The following is a 16,832-nucleotide window of genomic DNA, read 5'->3' as shown; positions in this document are numbered from 1 at the left end:
TAAAAAACACTTCTGCTTTTGTAACTGGTTTTCAATAGAACCGTAGCAACAAGAGCAAGTTAATTCCTTGTTTTTTTTTTTCTGGGAGGTCAATGCCCTTGCAAAGCGTGACTGGAAACTGCTGAAGTACATGTTTTCCTGCAGCTCACGGTGGCTGATCGTTACTCTTGTTTACTTCTGATGTGGGTTCAATTGGGCTCTGGGGTCTGCTTTGTCAAAGCAGCAGAACAAACTCTTCTCAATACTGAATGTGATATTTGTGGAAGGGAGTCCAAAATAAAGGCCATAAACATACGAATGCCTTCATAGAAATGGCAATGAGCCAAATGGACTTGTGCTCTGTCTGATTGTATGATATCTCTTTATTTCTCAATAAAGATGTACAGATCAATACATCCAAAAATCACTTCCAGAGGCTGGTTTGCCCAGTCTCTGTAACTAACTTTTCTACATTTCAGGCAGTTACATTAAAAGCCCAACAGAAGCCTGGCTTCTAATTATGCCAACACCACTCTGACTTAGATAATTATAGGTGAGGCAAGTTAGCCTGGAAATTACACAATTGAGAGACGGGGGCTCGAGCACTGTTCAGTGAACCAAGCACAGAGTTCATTGAGAACTAATTTCCTCATACTGCAAATAGCTAGCTTTGCACTGTAAAATATGGAATGCAACAATTTTGTTTTGTGCTGACTTCGCCAATGTGACTTCCTTTCAAATCAGACTCTTCCCCAGGAGTGAGAACCTTTCATTCAGGGCTTCACAGGCTATTCATTTGTTCTCCTCTGCTTTTTGTCGAATTGTCCTTTAATCTTAAAACGGGTCATTTAATCTAGCGGAGCCTTGATGAGTTAGTGCTCACTGATGTCTAGCGACTGTTGTCTCGATGCTCTGTAGTTGTGGGTTGGCTACAGAGGTATCCCGCTGACAGGCATAGCCTGAAATCAGTGTGCTTGCCCAGCTGGTATTATATTATGGCCACAAATAACTGCTTGCCTGTTGAGATATTAGTAGTTGGCTCTTGGTCATCTACACCAGTGGTTCCCAACTTTTTTAGTTCATGGCCCCCTTGGGCTCTTTAATTTTTCTGTAGCCCCCCCTGATATTATTAGTGGGGAAAAAAGTGGCCCCCTTCATTGAACCTGTGCCCCTTAAATCCCCAATTTTTTCTGTGGCCCCCCTGAAATTTGCCATGGCACCTTTGGGCACATATGGCCCCAGGCTGGGAATCACTGATCTACACCACCATGGTCCCTTTCCAGAAGGGCAAGAGGAGGGAGACTGGAAACTTCCCTGGATATGCTACATCCCAAGTTCCAGACATTTGGTGGAAGTGAGAAGGGGGTGAGGAATGGAGAGAGGGATGGTGCAAACAGAAAGCACAGACTATGGGGAAAACATTTCAATAAAAGAATATAGGAAGGAACTGTAGATGCTGGTTTACACTGCAGGTGGACAAAACATACTGGATAATTCAGTGAATCAGGCAGCATCTCTCTTATAAGGAATAAGTGGCGTTTCGGGTCGAGACCCTTCTTCAGACAAGGTCTGAAAAAGTGTTTAAGAGGGAACTGCAGATGCTTTCGAAGGTCGAGAAACTCAGCCTTCTATGGAGCGAAGGAAATAGGCAACGTTTCAGAAGGGTTTCGGCCCGAAAGTTGTCTGAAGTTTCTCCAAACCGTCTGAAAAAGTGTGTTTTGACCCGAAACATCATCTATTCCTTTTCTTCAGAGATGCTGTCTGACCCGCTGAGTTACTCCAGCATTTTGTGTAAATAAACGTGCTTTTTTTATTGGGCAGACAAAATAAATTAACATGGAGATTACAGGAGATGGGTAGAAGAACCTTCTAAACTGCACAGACAATTCCCAACAGTATCAACTCCAAGGATATGCTCACAAATCACCAAGTCCCAGTGTCATATTATTAGTTTGATAGATTGAGAAGATAAATTGAGACAAAGTGAACCATCCTATCAACAACTAGAGAGCGGCCCTGAGCTACCATGTACCTCATTGGAGGCCCACATGACTATTTATAATCAAACGTTACTGGACTTTATCTTGCACTATTATTCCCTTTATTCTATATCTGTACATAGAAACATAGAAAATAGGTGCAAGAGTAGGCCATTCGGCCCTTCGAGCCTGCACCGCCATTCAATATGATCATGGCCGATCATCCAACTCAGTATCCTGTACCTGCCTTCTCTCCATACCCCCTGATCCCTTTAGCCACAAGGGCCACATCTAACTCCCTCTTAAATTTAGCCAATGAACTGGCCCCAACTACCTTCTGTGGCAGAGAATTCCTGAGATTCACCACTCTCTGTGTGAAAAATGTTTTTCTCATCTCGGTCCTAAAAGATTTCCCCCTTATCCTTAAACTGTGACCCCTTGTTCTGGACTTCCCCAACATCGGGAACAATCTTCCTGCATCTAGCCTGTCCAACCCCTTAATGGGTGGTACATATGTTATATGGTTATTATTATATGGTTACATGATGTGCGGCTCAATTGTAATCATGTATAGTCTTTCTGCCAACTGGATAGTTCGTAATGAAAATGCTTTTCACTCTACACATGAAAATAAACCAAACTACATGAAGGATGTTTTTCACTTTGCTGTCCTTTAACCCAAGTCACACTTGCAAAATTCCTACTGTCCATTCATCTGATGAGACTTCAACCCAATGCATGGATCAATTTACATATCTCTCAAGTCATGGTAAATGGGCTGATTCAAGATGCCAGGCCAGAATGCAGTGGCCACACCCACCACATTGCTCCGTTGACAAACATTTCAAACAAATGCAAGCTGATGCTATTTTTAAGCAAGGTTGGGACAGCATTGAACAGCATAGGAACAGGTGGCCCTTCAGCCCACAATGTCTTTGCTAACAATGATGCCAGTGGTTTGGTCTGAATCTTTTCCCTCTCTCTGCAGGCAATGACGGAGGCTGACAAGAAGCCCTGGAAGCCAGTGTTGGTGGTGCTCACCGAGAAGGACATGCTCCTCTATCCCAGCATGCCTCGCTTGAAGGAGGCCTGGCTCAGTCCAGCTCGCACTTACCCACTGCTCGCCACCAGGTAAGAGGGTGGATTCTTTGGAGGTGATTACGGAAACGTTGCTATCCCTTCACAAAACCGATAACTTCAACTTTAACTCTCAACTGAGTAGGGCTTGATTGCAGTTCATAATCAGAGAATATGGAAACAAGCCCAACTCATCCATGCCAATCACGATACCCCATCCAAGCTAGTCTCATTTGTCTACTTTTGGCCCATCTATCATGTCTATCCTTATAACTATGCAACTCCGATCTTGGATGTGTGCGTGTGTTTGTGTGTGTGTATTTGTTTGTTTGTGTGCGATCACATCTACTCAAAGAAACGACGTGCTAACGGGACCATTTTTACATGTTCCGGTTATATTCGAGATTTATCCCGTGAAATCAAAAATTGCCTTCTGAAAATTTCATGCAATATTTCTCGAGTTATTTATGAAAATGTTCACAAATCTCAAATAACTTAATAAATTAACGAGATGACCTCACTGATGACATCACTGATGATGTCACAATGGATCTGACAGCCTGCCTCTGTTCGCTTTTTTAAACTGCTGCTCAGGTCGTGCTGGGCTCTAGAACATGGCGGCGGCGGCGGCCATTACCGCTGCGTGGGTGCGGGTGAGGGTGTGGGGAAGCGTAATAGGAGGGTGACCATGGCGGGCATTACTGCCTCTGGGATAAGCCATCTATGGAGACCTGCGATTCCTCCGTCGATCGCAGGGACTTGGGGAATCGTGACGCCTTTTGTGTTCCTGATCCCACCTGCCGATCTCTGGCCGTCACGGGGGACGACCTCCTCTCTGTCTCCCACGCCCGATTGTCTGTCACGGGGGTGGGTGGGGTTCCCCTCGCGGAAGCCACGATCGGCCGGCTCTCCGCTGCTTTTGACCGTCCTCAGATCGCTCCAGGCCTCGCTCGGGCCCATGCCAACCGCAACCTCACTCGGGCCTGGAGCCTGATGGGGAGGCTGCTGCTGTACCATGTGTGTAGACGCTGCCTCTACCCCCTCCCCCTCTACCCCCTCCCCCTCTACCCCCTCCCTCTCTAGAGAAATAGAGAGAGGGAGATCCCCCTCTAGAGAGGGAGATGGGGGGGAGAGGGGGGGGGGGGGGGGAAGTAGAGAGGAGTGGGAGATGGGGTGGAGAGAGGGAGAAGGGAGGGGGGGAGGAGAGGGGTTGGAGAGAGGGGGGAGGGGAGGAGGGGGAGGAGAGGGGAGGGGAGGGGGGGGGGGGCCTCGCTCGGGCCTGGCGCCTGGTGAGGAAGCTGCTGCTCTACGACCTGGGTAGGTGCTGCCTCTACCTCCTCCCGCCCTGTGTCCCCTTCATTTTTTTCCCCTTCCCCCCCCCCTCTGCCCTGCCCCTCCCTCTCTACCCCCCCCATCCCTCGCTAGGTCGTTTGGTCGACACACTCTCTCTGTCTCTTCTCTCTCCCTGTCTCTCTCTCTCTACACTCCTCCCTCTCCCTCTCTGGACACGCTCTGGGAGCTATGCTTCCTCCCTCTCCCTGAGGGACAGGCCTGCGAGTTGGGATAATATGCATATGAGTCAAGGATATGGCAGGGTGTGTGTGGGGATGAAAGGCGTGTGTGAATAATATTAATGTGATGTGTGTGGGGGGATGGTTAGTGTGTGTGTGTGGGGGGGGTGGTGGTGTGGTGTGTGGGGGGTGGTTAGTGTGTGTGTGTGGGGGGGTGGTTAGTGTGTGTGTGTGGGGGGGGGGGGTGTTAGTGTGGGGGGGGTGTGACCACACCCCCCCACCTCCCCCCCCCCCCAACCGCACGTTGAGGGGACGGGACCCAATGGGTCGCATTGGTCTAGTATCTATTAAAACTCTGATCTTGGATGTATGCGTGTGTGTGTGTTTGTGTGTAATCACATCTGCTCGAACAAAAAAAACGGGCTAATGGTAAATTTTTTACATATTCCGGTAGAAATTTTTTACGTGGTCAAAAATCAGCTTATCTCAAAATTTCATGCTTCATTTCTCATTATTAATGAAAATATTCAAAAATCTCAATAAACCTGGAAAAAAACAACTGTCTTTCGCTTATAATACCCGTGCTTACAGCTGTCTCTCAACATGGTTGATTCCAAGTACACTTGAGTCCTGCTAGCCCTACGAAGTGCAAATGCAATTTTTTTAAAGTCACAATACACTGGGTTCTGTGAACTAGCAACTGCAATTGCATTTTTTTTTAGTTTAAAAATGAAGGAAGGTGAATAAGGCGAAATGAACAGCCCCTGCGCAGTTGTCGGCTATGGGTGAGTGGTGGAATATTGCGTTGGGGGAACGGGTTGTGTTGGAGAAACGGGTGAGTGGTGGAATATTGCCTTGGGGAACGTGTGGAATATTGCTTTGGGGAACAGGTTGCAATGGGGGACCAGGCCTCCCATGTGACAGGGCTCACTTGGTCTAGTATATTACTAAAACTCTCATCTTGTCAGTGTGTGCATGCGTGCGTTTCATGCCCTGAATTACGCCCAAACCGTACGCGATAGTGCTACAATTTTTTGGACCACCCTACTCGCTGTTGTCCTGTAGTGAGTTGTATCAAGTTTCGTTCAGATTGATGGTAAATTTTACAAGTTATTCACATTTAAAACTTAAAACATTTTACTTTTCACTTAACTTCTCAGTGTTAAAAATCCAAATCCTTGCTGACCCTGCCCACAACAATGTTGCAATAACAGGACACTGAGTACTGGTAGCAAGTGAAATCCTTTATTTTTCCTGGCAGCATTTTTTTAAATTTTCAAATGAGGAAGGGTGAATAACGGGAAATAAGCCGCCCCTGCACAGTTGGGGGCTATGGGTGAGTGGTGGAATATTGCGTTGGGGGAACGGGTTGTATTGGGGGAACAGGTGAGTGGTGGAATAGGCCTCCCATGGGGGCTATGGTGAGTGGTGGAATATTGGGTTGGGGGAACGGGTTGCATTGGGAGACCAGGCCTCCCATGTGACAGGAACCCAACGGGTCCCACTTGGTCTAGTAAGCCTCTAAACTTTTCCTATCTTATGCCTGTCCAAATATCTTTGTTAGTCTATCTGCCTGAACTACTTCTTCTAGCAGCTAGTTCCATATCTTGGCATCTCTCCCATTCACTGCGTGCTACATGAGGAAGCCCCTGTTATTCTGCAACTGCAGATTACCTCCTTCACTGCGCAGCAGCACAGGATTCAATCGGGACTCGTAGAACATAGAAGAGTACAGCACAGGAACAGGCCCTTCAGCCCACAGTGTTTGTACCACACATGATCTTGTAGTTAAACTAATCTACCTGCACCGGATCCATATCCCTGCATTCCTTGTATATCCATGTGCCTATCATAAAGCTTCTTAGAGTAGTACTGCTTGTCAAGCTCGATTTTGCTAAGCAGGAAATGGTGCAGAGAAGAATTACAATGTTGTTAATGTGGAAAGTGTGCAGAGAAGATTTACGGAAAAGTTGCCAGGACTCAAGGGCCTGAGCTGCAACTGTCTTTTACCAGGGAGGGGGAACCAAGTACTAGTGGACATAGGTTTAAGGTGAGGGGGGGAAGATTTAATAGGAACCTGAGGGGTACCATTTTTACCAAAGGGTGGTGGGTGTATGGAACAAGCAGCCAGAGGAGGTAGTTGAGGAAGGTACCATTGCAATGTTTAAAAAATATTTGGACAAGTACATGGATAGGATTAGTTTAGAAGGATATGGGCCAAAGACAGGCAGGTGGAACAGTGTAGATGTGGCATGTCGGTCTGCGTGGGCAAGCTGAGTTGAGGGTCCTGTTTCTACGCTATGTGACCTTATGACTATGTCTCTATAAACCCTTATCTGCCCCAACTCCCAACTCAGTTCAGCATTCTGGCTCATCAGCTCTGCAGTGGTCTGACACACAGCCACACACACATAGACAGCCAGACATGCTGCATATGCAGAGGCACAGAGAAACTTGCTTAAATCCCCTAACACATCTATCAATGCACCCTGAGCTCCCCTGACAGACAGCAGGGGTACACAGTGTGCGGCATAGTGGTGCAGCAGTCGAGCTGCTGTGTTACAGCAACAGAGAATGAATACAATCCTAACTACAGGTGCTGTCTGTATGTAGTTTGTACATTTGCCCTGTGACCGCATGGATTTTCTCCAGGTGCTCCGGTTTCCTCCCACACTCCAAAGACACACAGGTTCGTAGGTTAATTGGCCCTGGTAAGTTGTAAAATTGTCCCTAGTGTGTAGGATAGTGTTCATGGTGATCGCTAGTCGCGCGGAACCGATGGGTTGAAGGGCCTGTTTCCGCGCTGTATCTAGTGTAACTGGCTGGTAAATGGTACAGTTGAACGTGACTCTCCTGAGCTCTGCTTGAAGCTTGAATCCAAGTGCTTTCTGCTCCCAACACCAGGGTGCTCAGAGGGAGACAGGCATGTTGCAGAAAACATACAAACTTGAAGGTAGTTCCTTTTTATGCTAGGAATATTTTAACTTCAAATATTCTTTGTCAAAGGCCAGGATCCTGGATATCGGGTAATTAGAGTGACATCAGATAATGCTTTTTTCCCCAGGAGTTAAAATTCAACCAATTTGCCCCAATCATTTAAAAATATATCACTCTCCTGGAGAATTCCTTGGTCCTCTTAGTGAAGAGAGTCCCGTATTAAAGAAAAACAGGAAGGGGAGTCCTGTGCTTGCTGTGTGCTGGAAGAAACTGACCTCCGGATGCGAATAGGGGAATCTGTTTATTGTTTCAATAGACCAAGTGAATTATTGTTGACCTGAGGTGACGTAAAACTGAAGATTTTTTTCACGGCAGGTCTGATTTGCAGCTTCTTCCCACGTTTTAGTGGAATTGACTCCTATTTTTCTAAATTAGTTATGACTTATGACTTAGTATTGGTCATGTATGAGATACAGTGAAAAATCTTTGCATGCTATACAGTCAAATCATATCATCCATGGGTACAATCAAGCCATGCACAAGTGCAACAAGAAGAAAAAAATACGAGCAGAGGATATAGTGTAACAGCGTTATAGTGTCAGTAACTGACTAAATGCAAATACAAATTGTAAGGCACACGATGTGGGTGATAGGGACGGCACCCTGAAGATATGAGAGAACTGCTCAATAGTCTGAAACCACTAGCCTAACTTCAGAAGCACTACATTGGTTTTGGAACATACTGAGGCAGGGTGCGATTCATTATCTCTCCTGTGAAAATATTTTTCCCCGATTATTTGATGGACAGAGGGATCTTGGGGTTCAAGTCCATCTCCATGAAAGTGGCAACACAAATAGATAGAGTAGCAAAGATTGCATATGGTATGCTTGCTTTCATCAGTCAGGGCATTGAGTGTGAAGGGTCAGGATGTCATGATGAATGAATGGATGATTGAATGAATGAATGAATGAATGAATGACTGAATGGATGAATGACTGAATGGATGAATGACTGAATGGATGAATGAATGAATGCATGTATGAATGCATGAATGAATGAATGAATGAATGGATGAATCTCTTTATTGTCATTGCACATGGTAAAACGAAATTTAAAAGTCAATCCCATGGTGCGATTCACAAGAGCAATTTTAAATATATAAGAAAAGGTAAAAATATATACATATATGGGATACTTTTAAGGCATTTATGAGAGGAATTATAATTTCATATCAAAGTTTTCACAATAAAAAGAATAAGACAGAACAATTGTTGTTAGAACAAGAAATCAGACAGTTAGAGTTGGATAATGCCAAAAATTCCACAACAGATAAACACAATAAGATAGTATTACTGAAATTTAAACTTAATCGAATTTTATCAGCAAGAGTAATAAGACTATTCCAAATTACAAAACAGGAACATTTTGAGTTTGGTGACAAACCACATAAACTTTTAGCTCGCCAATTGAAAAAACAAGAAAGGGAAAATTCTATAACCAAAATTAAATCAGAGAAAGGTGAATTACTAATATTACCTAAAGATATTAATAATAGATTTGCTCAATTTTACCAAAACTTATATACATCTAAAATTAAAATAGAAGGTAGTAAAATAAAAAAAATTCTAGATAGCTGTAATCTTCCAATACTGGACCTTTTAGAACAAGAGGAACTAGGAGCTCAAATTACAATCAAAGAAATAGGTGAAACAATAAAATCGCTGAAAAATGGTAAGACGGGACCAGATGGTTTTAATAATGAATTTTATAAAAAATTTCAGGACATAATGGCCCCTTATTTATTTAATTTATACTCCCATGCTTTTAAAGAAAACAAACTACCTGAAACACTAACAGAATCAACTATTACGCTTATTCCAAAAAAAAGATAAAGATTTAGAAGATCCGGGCTCGTACAGAGCTATATCACTTTTAAATACAGATCAGAAAATTTTAGCAAAGATTTTAGCAAGAAGATTAAGCAAATATATTAGTAAATTGATAAACCCTGATCAAACGGGGTTTATACCTAAAAGATACTCATTTAATAATCTGAGACGCCTGTTTAATATAATGTACTCGCATAAAGTAGAGGAAGAAGATATATCAATTATTTCTTTGGATGCAGAGAAAGCATTTGATAGGTAGAGTGGCAATACTTATATAAAGTACTACAAAAATGGGAGAGAATTTTATAACATGGGTAAAATTATTATATGATAAACCGATGGCAAGAATTTTAACTAATAACATGTTATCTCAAAAATTTCAACTATCAAGGGGTAATAGGCAGGGATGTGCACTATCACCCCTGCTATTTGCCCTTATGATAGAACCCCTGGCTGAAAGTATAAGAATTCATCCGAATATTCAGGGCTATAATACCAGGGACTCAAAGAATAAAATCTCATTATATGCAGACGATATACTTTTATATACTACAAAGTCACAAACGAGCATACCAAATTTATTAAACTTAATAGAGGAATTTGGGTCTTTTTCTGGATATAGAATAAACTGGAACAAAAGTGAAATCATGACATTAAAACCTCAAGAACCTACACACTTATTGAAGTTCCCTTTAAAATCGCAACAGAAAAATTTAAATATTTGGGTATTCAGATTACTAGAAAATATAAAGCATTATTCAATGCTAATTTTATACCTTTATTAAATAAACTTAATACACTGATTAAATTTTGGAAAACACTTCCCTTATCATTATTAGGTAGAATAAATGCAATAAAAATGATCTTCCTACCACAATTACTATACCTATTTCAGTATATATACCAAAATATATATTTTTTAAATTAGACTCTAACATTACAAATTATATTTGGGACTATAAATCACATAGAATCACAAAAGAACACTTATGTAAACCAAAAGAGGTCGGGGGACTTTGGAGAAGGAGGATTGCCATCCTTGTAATATAGGAACGATCCTCTTTTCCCCAAAAAAACTGAATAACACAATATATAAGAAGAACCCAATTATATATGGTACAATAAGAATTTGGAAACAAATAAAATGATCTTTAAAATTAAGAAATCTATTACTGTTAATGCCAATAGCGAACAACCCTGTATTTAAACCATCTCTTATTGATAAGACATATAACCAATGGGAAAGTCTCGGAATTAGAAGGATCGGGGATATGTACGAAATGGGAAACCTATTATCATTCCAACAACTACAATTAAAATTTAAATTGAAAAACAGCCAATATTTTAAATATCTTCAGATTTGCAACTTTGTGAAAAAATATATACAAGGATATCAAAAAGTAACTCCTGACTTATTGGAAGAAGCAATGAATATTGAAGCTGATTCACAAAAATTAATATCCTATTTATATAATAGTATTCTAAATATAGACCTACCATCGACAGAGGTACTTAGAGAAGAGTGGGAACGGGAATTAATGATAAAAATTATGAAGGTTAAATGGGAAAAATACCTGATATATATTCACAAATGTTCAATTAATGTAAGACATAATCTAATTCAATTTAAAATTGTACATAGATTATATTATTCAAAAACAAGATTGAACAAATTTTATCCAAATATATCCGCCACTTGTGATAAATGTCTAGCCCAAAAGGCAACTATAACACACTCCTTAGTTTCCTGCATAAAACTTTATAGATTTTGGAATGATATTTTTGAAATATTTACAAAATTATTCAAGACAAGAATGGAACCTAATACTGAAATGATTATATTTGGTGTAATGGAAGATGGGAATAAATTGAACACATCTCAAAATCTATTCCTTAACTATGGTTTAATAATAGCAAAAAAATTAATACTTAAATTTTGGAAGGGTACATCAATACCAACACTTAAAATGTGGATTGCAAGTATGTTGGACACCGCTCATCTTGAGGAAATGCGATTCCTCCTAATGGATAAATCAGACCAATTCATAACGAGTTGGTCTCCATTCGTCGTTTTTTTGGAATCATATGGTGCAACACAATTGTAAAAGCTAACTGTTTCAGGACTGGACGAGGGTTGGTCAAGATTATAAATAATGATCTCCTTTTCTTTTTTATTTTATTTTCTTTTCACTATTTTCTCTCTCAACTTTCTTCATTTACTCGTTTTCTTTCTTCACACACTATATATTTCACATCTTTCTATCCTTTACTATCTAACTTCTTTTTCTTATTCTCATCTTTTTTCAATGTAACAAAAAAAAAAAGTTGTACATAAAATGTATTATGAAAATATATATTAGGCACTTTGGTGCCATATGACTGTACTTACTTCTAATAAAATAAAATATTAAAAAAAAAAAAAAAAAAAAAAGTTCACGTATGGCTATGGGGTAGAAGCTGTCTCTGAGTCTGTTTGTGCGAGTTTTGAAAGACCTGTACCGTCTGCCAGAGGGCAGCAGGTGGAACAGGTTGTGTCCACGGCTTTGTGATGCGGCTTTAGAGGACTTTAATTTGGAGTATTGTGTGCACTTCTGATCACCCCTTTACAGGAACGATGTGGTGGCTTTGGAATGGGTGCAGAAGAGGATTTACCAGAATGATGCTTTGTCTAGGGCGCATTAGCTATAGGGAGAGGTTGGGCAGATTTGGGCAGCAGCGGTAGAGTTGCTGCTTAACAGCGCCTGCAGCGCCGGAGACCCGGGTTCGATCCTGACTACGGGTGCTGTCTGTACGGAGTTTATACGTTCTCCCCGCGACCTGCGTGGGTTTTCTCCAAGATCTTCGATTTCCTCCCACACTCCAAAGACGTACAGGTTTGTAGGTAAATGTAAAAATTGCCCCTAGTGTGTGTAGGATAATGTTAATGTGCGGGGATCGCTGGTCGGTGCAGACTCGGTGGGCTGAAGGGCCTGTTTCCGCGCTGTATCTCTAAACTAAACTAAGTTTGGATTGTTTTTTATGGAATACCAGACCTGGTAGTATATAAAATGAGGAGAAACATAGATTGAGTAGACAGTCAGGACCTCTTTCCCAGCATGGGAAAATCAAATACTAGTGGGGCATAGCTTTAAGGTGAGAGGGGCAAAGTTTAAAGGAGACGTGCAGGGCAGATTTTTTTACACAGAGGGAAGTGAGTGGCTGGAGCGCACTGCGGGGGGTGGTGGTTGAGTCAGATACGAAAGTGGCATTTAAGAGATTTTTGGATAATCACATGGATACGCAGAAAATGGGTGGACATGGTTTAAGTGCAGGCAGATAAGAGTTGGTCTTGGCCTCATGTTTGACACAGACTTTGTCGGCCGGAGAGCCTGTTCTGTATTCTATGTTCTATTTCCACTGGCTGAACTTCACCTCTTATGCAACTTAGTTCCTTCCAGCATCTGATTCTCACTTCTCCATCTAACAGTTCCAAAAGCATTGGGTTACTTGGTAGAGCTGGTAGCTCACAGCTCCAAAGGCTCTGGGTTTGATTCCAAACCCCAATGCTGTCTGTGTGAGGTTCTCCTTTGACCACGTGGGTTTCCTCCCACACCCCAGGGACATACGATTGGTACGTTAATTGGCTCTTGTATTTTGCCCCTCGTGTATAGTGGAGAGGTTTACCCCAGTTGCTGGAGCAGAGCAAACTCGATGGGCCGAATGGCCTGATTCTGCTGCTTTGACATGAACATGAAATTCATGGAGGGGAGATTGGGGGAAGCCTGTGGGCTTGAATTGGAGAAATCAACTCGGGAGATAACAATGGCAGACATGAGGGTTTCAGCAGTGAGTGTACTGCAGAAAATTCTCATCAGGTCATAATTGATAGGAGTAGAATTAGGCCATTCAGCCTATCAAGACTATTCCGCCATTCAATTATGGCTGATCTATCTCTCTCTCCCAACCCCATTCTCCTGCCTTCTCCCAATAACTTCTGACACATGTTCTAATCAAAAATCTATCTATCTCGGCCTTAAAAATATCTGCCGACTTGGCCTCCCCAGCCGTCTACATAGACAATAGGTCCAGAGGAGGCCATTTGGCCCTAGCCCACACTGCCATTCATTATGATCATGGCTGAGCATCCATAATCAGTAACCAGTGCCTGCCTTCTCCCTGCCTTCTGTGGCAAAAAAATCCACAGATTCACTACGCTCTGACTAAAGAAATATCTCCTGATCTTCTTCCTAAAAGAACGTCCTTTAATTCTGAGGCTCTGAGCTCCAATCCTAGACTCTCCCACTAGTGGAAACATCCTCTCTACATCCAAACAACTGAACGACTCCAACTGCTGTTGTCGTTGGCATTTCCTCAAGAGTAAAATGCAGCCATTAATTAGGTGGATGAGTGACCTCTCGCTGCTTGGTGAGGCAACTCGGATTAAACTCCTCCATGAGCTGGTATCTTTGCGGAGGATAGAGCAAAATTGGAGGCAGCAAGAATTAGTTTTAAATCTTCACTATTTTATTAAGGTCCGTGCAAAATGAAGCAATGTTGAGAAATTGTTTATAAGGTAGTCAGTGGGTGGACTTGTTCAATACTTTTTCTGCTGTTACGGACAAGGCAGCAAATAGTTAACACAACAGGCCAGCACCAAACCCAGTAATATATTCCAAGGTAAAGATTACTCCAACAACTTTGACTTATCAGTGTCCACTACAATACCAATGGCCACCGACTGGTGTATTTTATAAAGTACAAACAGTAAGAACTCTTCAGTTCCCAAATGTTTCAGAGTCCTAATCTGAGCAAAGACATTCTTGCCATAGAGGGAGTACAGAGAAGGTTCACCAGACTGATTCCTGGGATGTCATATGATGAAAGACTGGATAGACTTGGCTTGTACTCGCTAGAATTTAGAAGATTGAGGGGGGATCTTATAGAAACTTGCAAAATTCTTAAGGGGTTGGACGGGCTAGATGCAGGAAGATTGTTCCCGATGTTGGGGGAGTCCAGAACAAGGGGTCACAGTTTAAGGATAAGGGGGAAAGGGAAATCTTTTAGGACCGAGGTGAGAAAACATTTTTCACACAGAGAGTGGTGAATCTCTGGAATTCTCTGCCACAGAAGGTAATTGAGGCCAGTTCATTGGCTATATTTAAGAGGGAGTTAGATGTGGCCCTTGTGGCTAAAGGTATCAGGGGGTATGGAGAGAAGGCAGGTACAGGATACTGAGTTGAATGATCAGCCATGATCATATTGAATGACGGTGCAGGCTCGAAGGGCCGAATGGCCTATTCCTGCACCTATTTTCTATGTTTCTATATGCTCTGTTCAAGACAGGAGCCAGTGAGTATTGCGACAGGTGAACAAAAGTGTCACAACCGAGAAAAACATCTAAACCAGGCATTAATTTGTAAAGCCATTTCCAGGAAAAGACTTGATGGCAATAGTGTGTCAACACTGAACAACAAGCCCGAGCTGTAGAGAGTGGGGTCACAGCAGGGTCATGGGAAAAAAATCACCTGGCAATGATCAACCTTCCATTCAACTCCACTGGAACCTGTTCAAAGGAGAATTAGTGTGCAGGATCTGGCACAGAGTGCTGGAACTTTTGTCCGTCCTTTCCTGAATGTGCCAAGCACCTTCCCACCTCAAGCCTGTGACCCTATTCCACAAACGCGCCTGTTTGTTCAGACTTAACTGTGCCTTCGTTTTTTAGTTTAAGTTTTAGAGACACAGCACGGAAACAGGCTCTTTGGCCCATCGACTCCACGCCGACCACCATACACTAGCACTATCCTACACACTGTGGACAATTTGCAATCTTTCCCGAAGCCAATGAACGTACAAAGCTGTACGACTTTGGAGTGTGGGAGGAAACTAGGGCACCCGCGGAAAACACACGTGGTCACTGGGGAACATACAAACTCTATACAGACCACACCCGCAGTCAGGATCGAGCCCGGCTCTCTGGCGCTGTAAGTTAGTGCTGCCTCTCCTCTGAGGGTTGTGGGTTCAAGATACAGTGGTAGGAGTACAAAGTGCTGAGTCCCTAGAGTGTAGAGCTGAGGGTGTGCCGCAATGTAAGAAGTGCCCTATTTCAGATTAGTTGCTGGACTGTGCCCCTCTCAGCACCTTGCATAAGACCCCATGAAATTAGGGCAAAGGACAGGCCACAATATATCTCACTCAGACACTCATCTTTTGTAAACTCTGATTATGTGGCCATTACCTCTGGACTCTGCTTTGTGGGAGCTTGCTGTGCAGAAATTGGCTCAATTGTCACTCCGCCTATACATACAGAAGAGTTATAGGTACTGGTTTATTATTGTCACATGTACTAAGATAGAGTGGAAAACGATTGTGTACTATCTGGGCAAATCATACCATGCATTGGGCTTCAGGTGGTGTAGAATATAGATTTACAGCTTCAGAGAAAGTGCAGATTTTAAAAAGATTTCAGAAGATCAGGAATTCATCCGTAGCACACCTGAGTCCCATTCAGGAGTCCAATGACAGCAGGGAAGAAGCTGCTTTTGTATCTCGTGGTTGTGCAAAAATAAAGGAAGTATGGAAAAGTATGGAAATTCATTGCAAAAGGATTTAGGTATAGGAGCAGGGAGGTTCTACTGCAGTTGTACAGGGTCTTGGTGAGACCAACCTGGAGTATTGCGTACAGTTTTGGTCTTTGAGGAAGGACATTATTGCCATAGAGGGAGTGCAGAGACGGTTCACCAGACTGATTCCTGGGATGTCAGGACTGTCTTATGAAGAAAGACTGGATAGACTTGGTTTATACTCTCTAGAATTTAGAAGATTGAGAGGGGATCTTATAGAAATTACAAAATACTTAAGGGGTTGGACAGGCTAGATGCAGGAAGATTGTTCCCGATGTTGGGGAAGTCCAGGACAAGGGGTCACAGCTTAAGGATAAGGGGGAAATCCTTTAAAACCGAGATGAGAAGAACTTTTTTCACACAGAGAGTGGTGAATCTCTGGAACTCTCTGCCACAGAGGGTAGTTGAGGCCAGTTCATTGGCTATATTTAAGAGTCGAGTTAGGAGTGGCCCTTGTGGCTAAGGGGATCAGGGGGTATGGAGAGAAGGCAGGTACGGGATACTGAGTTGGATGATCTGCCATGATCATATTGAATGGCGGTGCAGGCTCGAAGGGCCGAATGGCCTACTCCTGCACCTAATTTCTATGTTTCTATGAAATAGATCATAGAAATGATTAATCTGGCATAATTATCATTGCTTTAGAGACCATCGACAATTTATTCTTTATTCTGTTGATTCAAACTTTTTCAAAGATTCATTTCTCCTTTCATTCAGAATAATCATTAGTTATTAGTTATTCAGTCTGAAGAAGGCTCCCGACCCGAAACGTCACCCATCCTTTTTCTCCAGAGATGCTGCCTGACCCGTTGAGTTACTCCAGCACTTTGTGTTTATCTTTGGTATATACCAGCATCTGC

At 42.6% G+C, this 16,832-nt stretch overlaps 1 protein-coding gene across 4 annotated transcripts in view; it reads left to right on the top strand.

Moving 5' to 3' along the window:
- The window catches only part of sntb1 (syntrophin, basic 1), a 130,123-nt gene that overhangs the window by 96,055 nt on the left and 17,236 nt on the right, over positions 1 to 16,832 (top strand). For all 4 annotated transcript variants that reach the window (XM_055634719.1, XM_055634718.1, XM_055634717.1 and 1 more), the window contains exon 5: positions 2,947 to 3,089. In XM_055634719.1, the coding sequence (XP_055490694.1) occupies positions 2,947 to 3,089 (143 nt within the window). The remainder of the gene's footprint in view (positions 1 to 2,946; positions 3,090 to 16,832) is intronic.

Source organism: Leucoraja erinacea, chromosome 4, assembly GCF_028641065.1.
Source record: "Leucoraja erinacea ecotype New England chromosome 4, Leri_hhj_1, whole genome shotgun sequence".
Taxonomy (NCBI): Eukaryota; Metazoa; Chordata; class Chondrichthyes; order Rajiformes; family Rajidae; genus Leucoraja; species Leucoraja erinaceus.
Note: the sequence above shows the minus strand (reverse complement) of the source record. Positions and strands in the feature narration are given on the sequence as shown.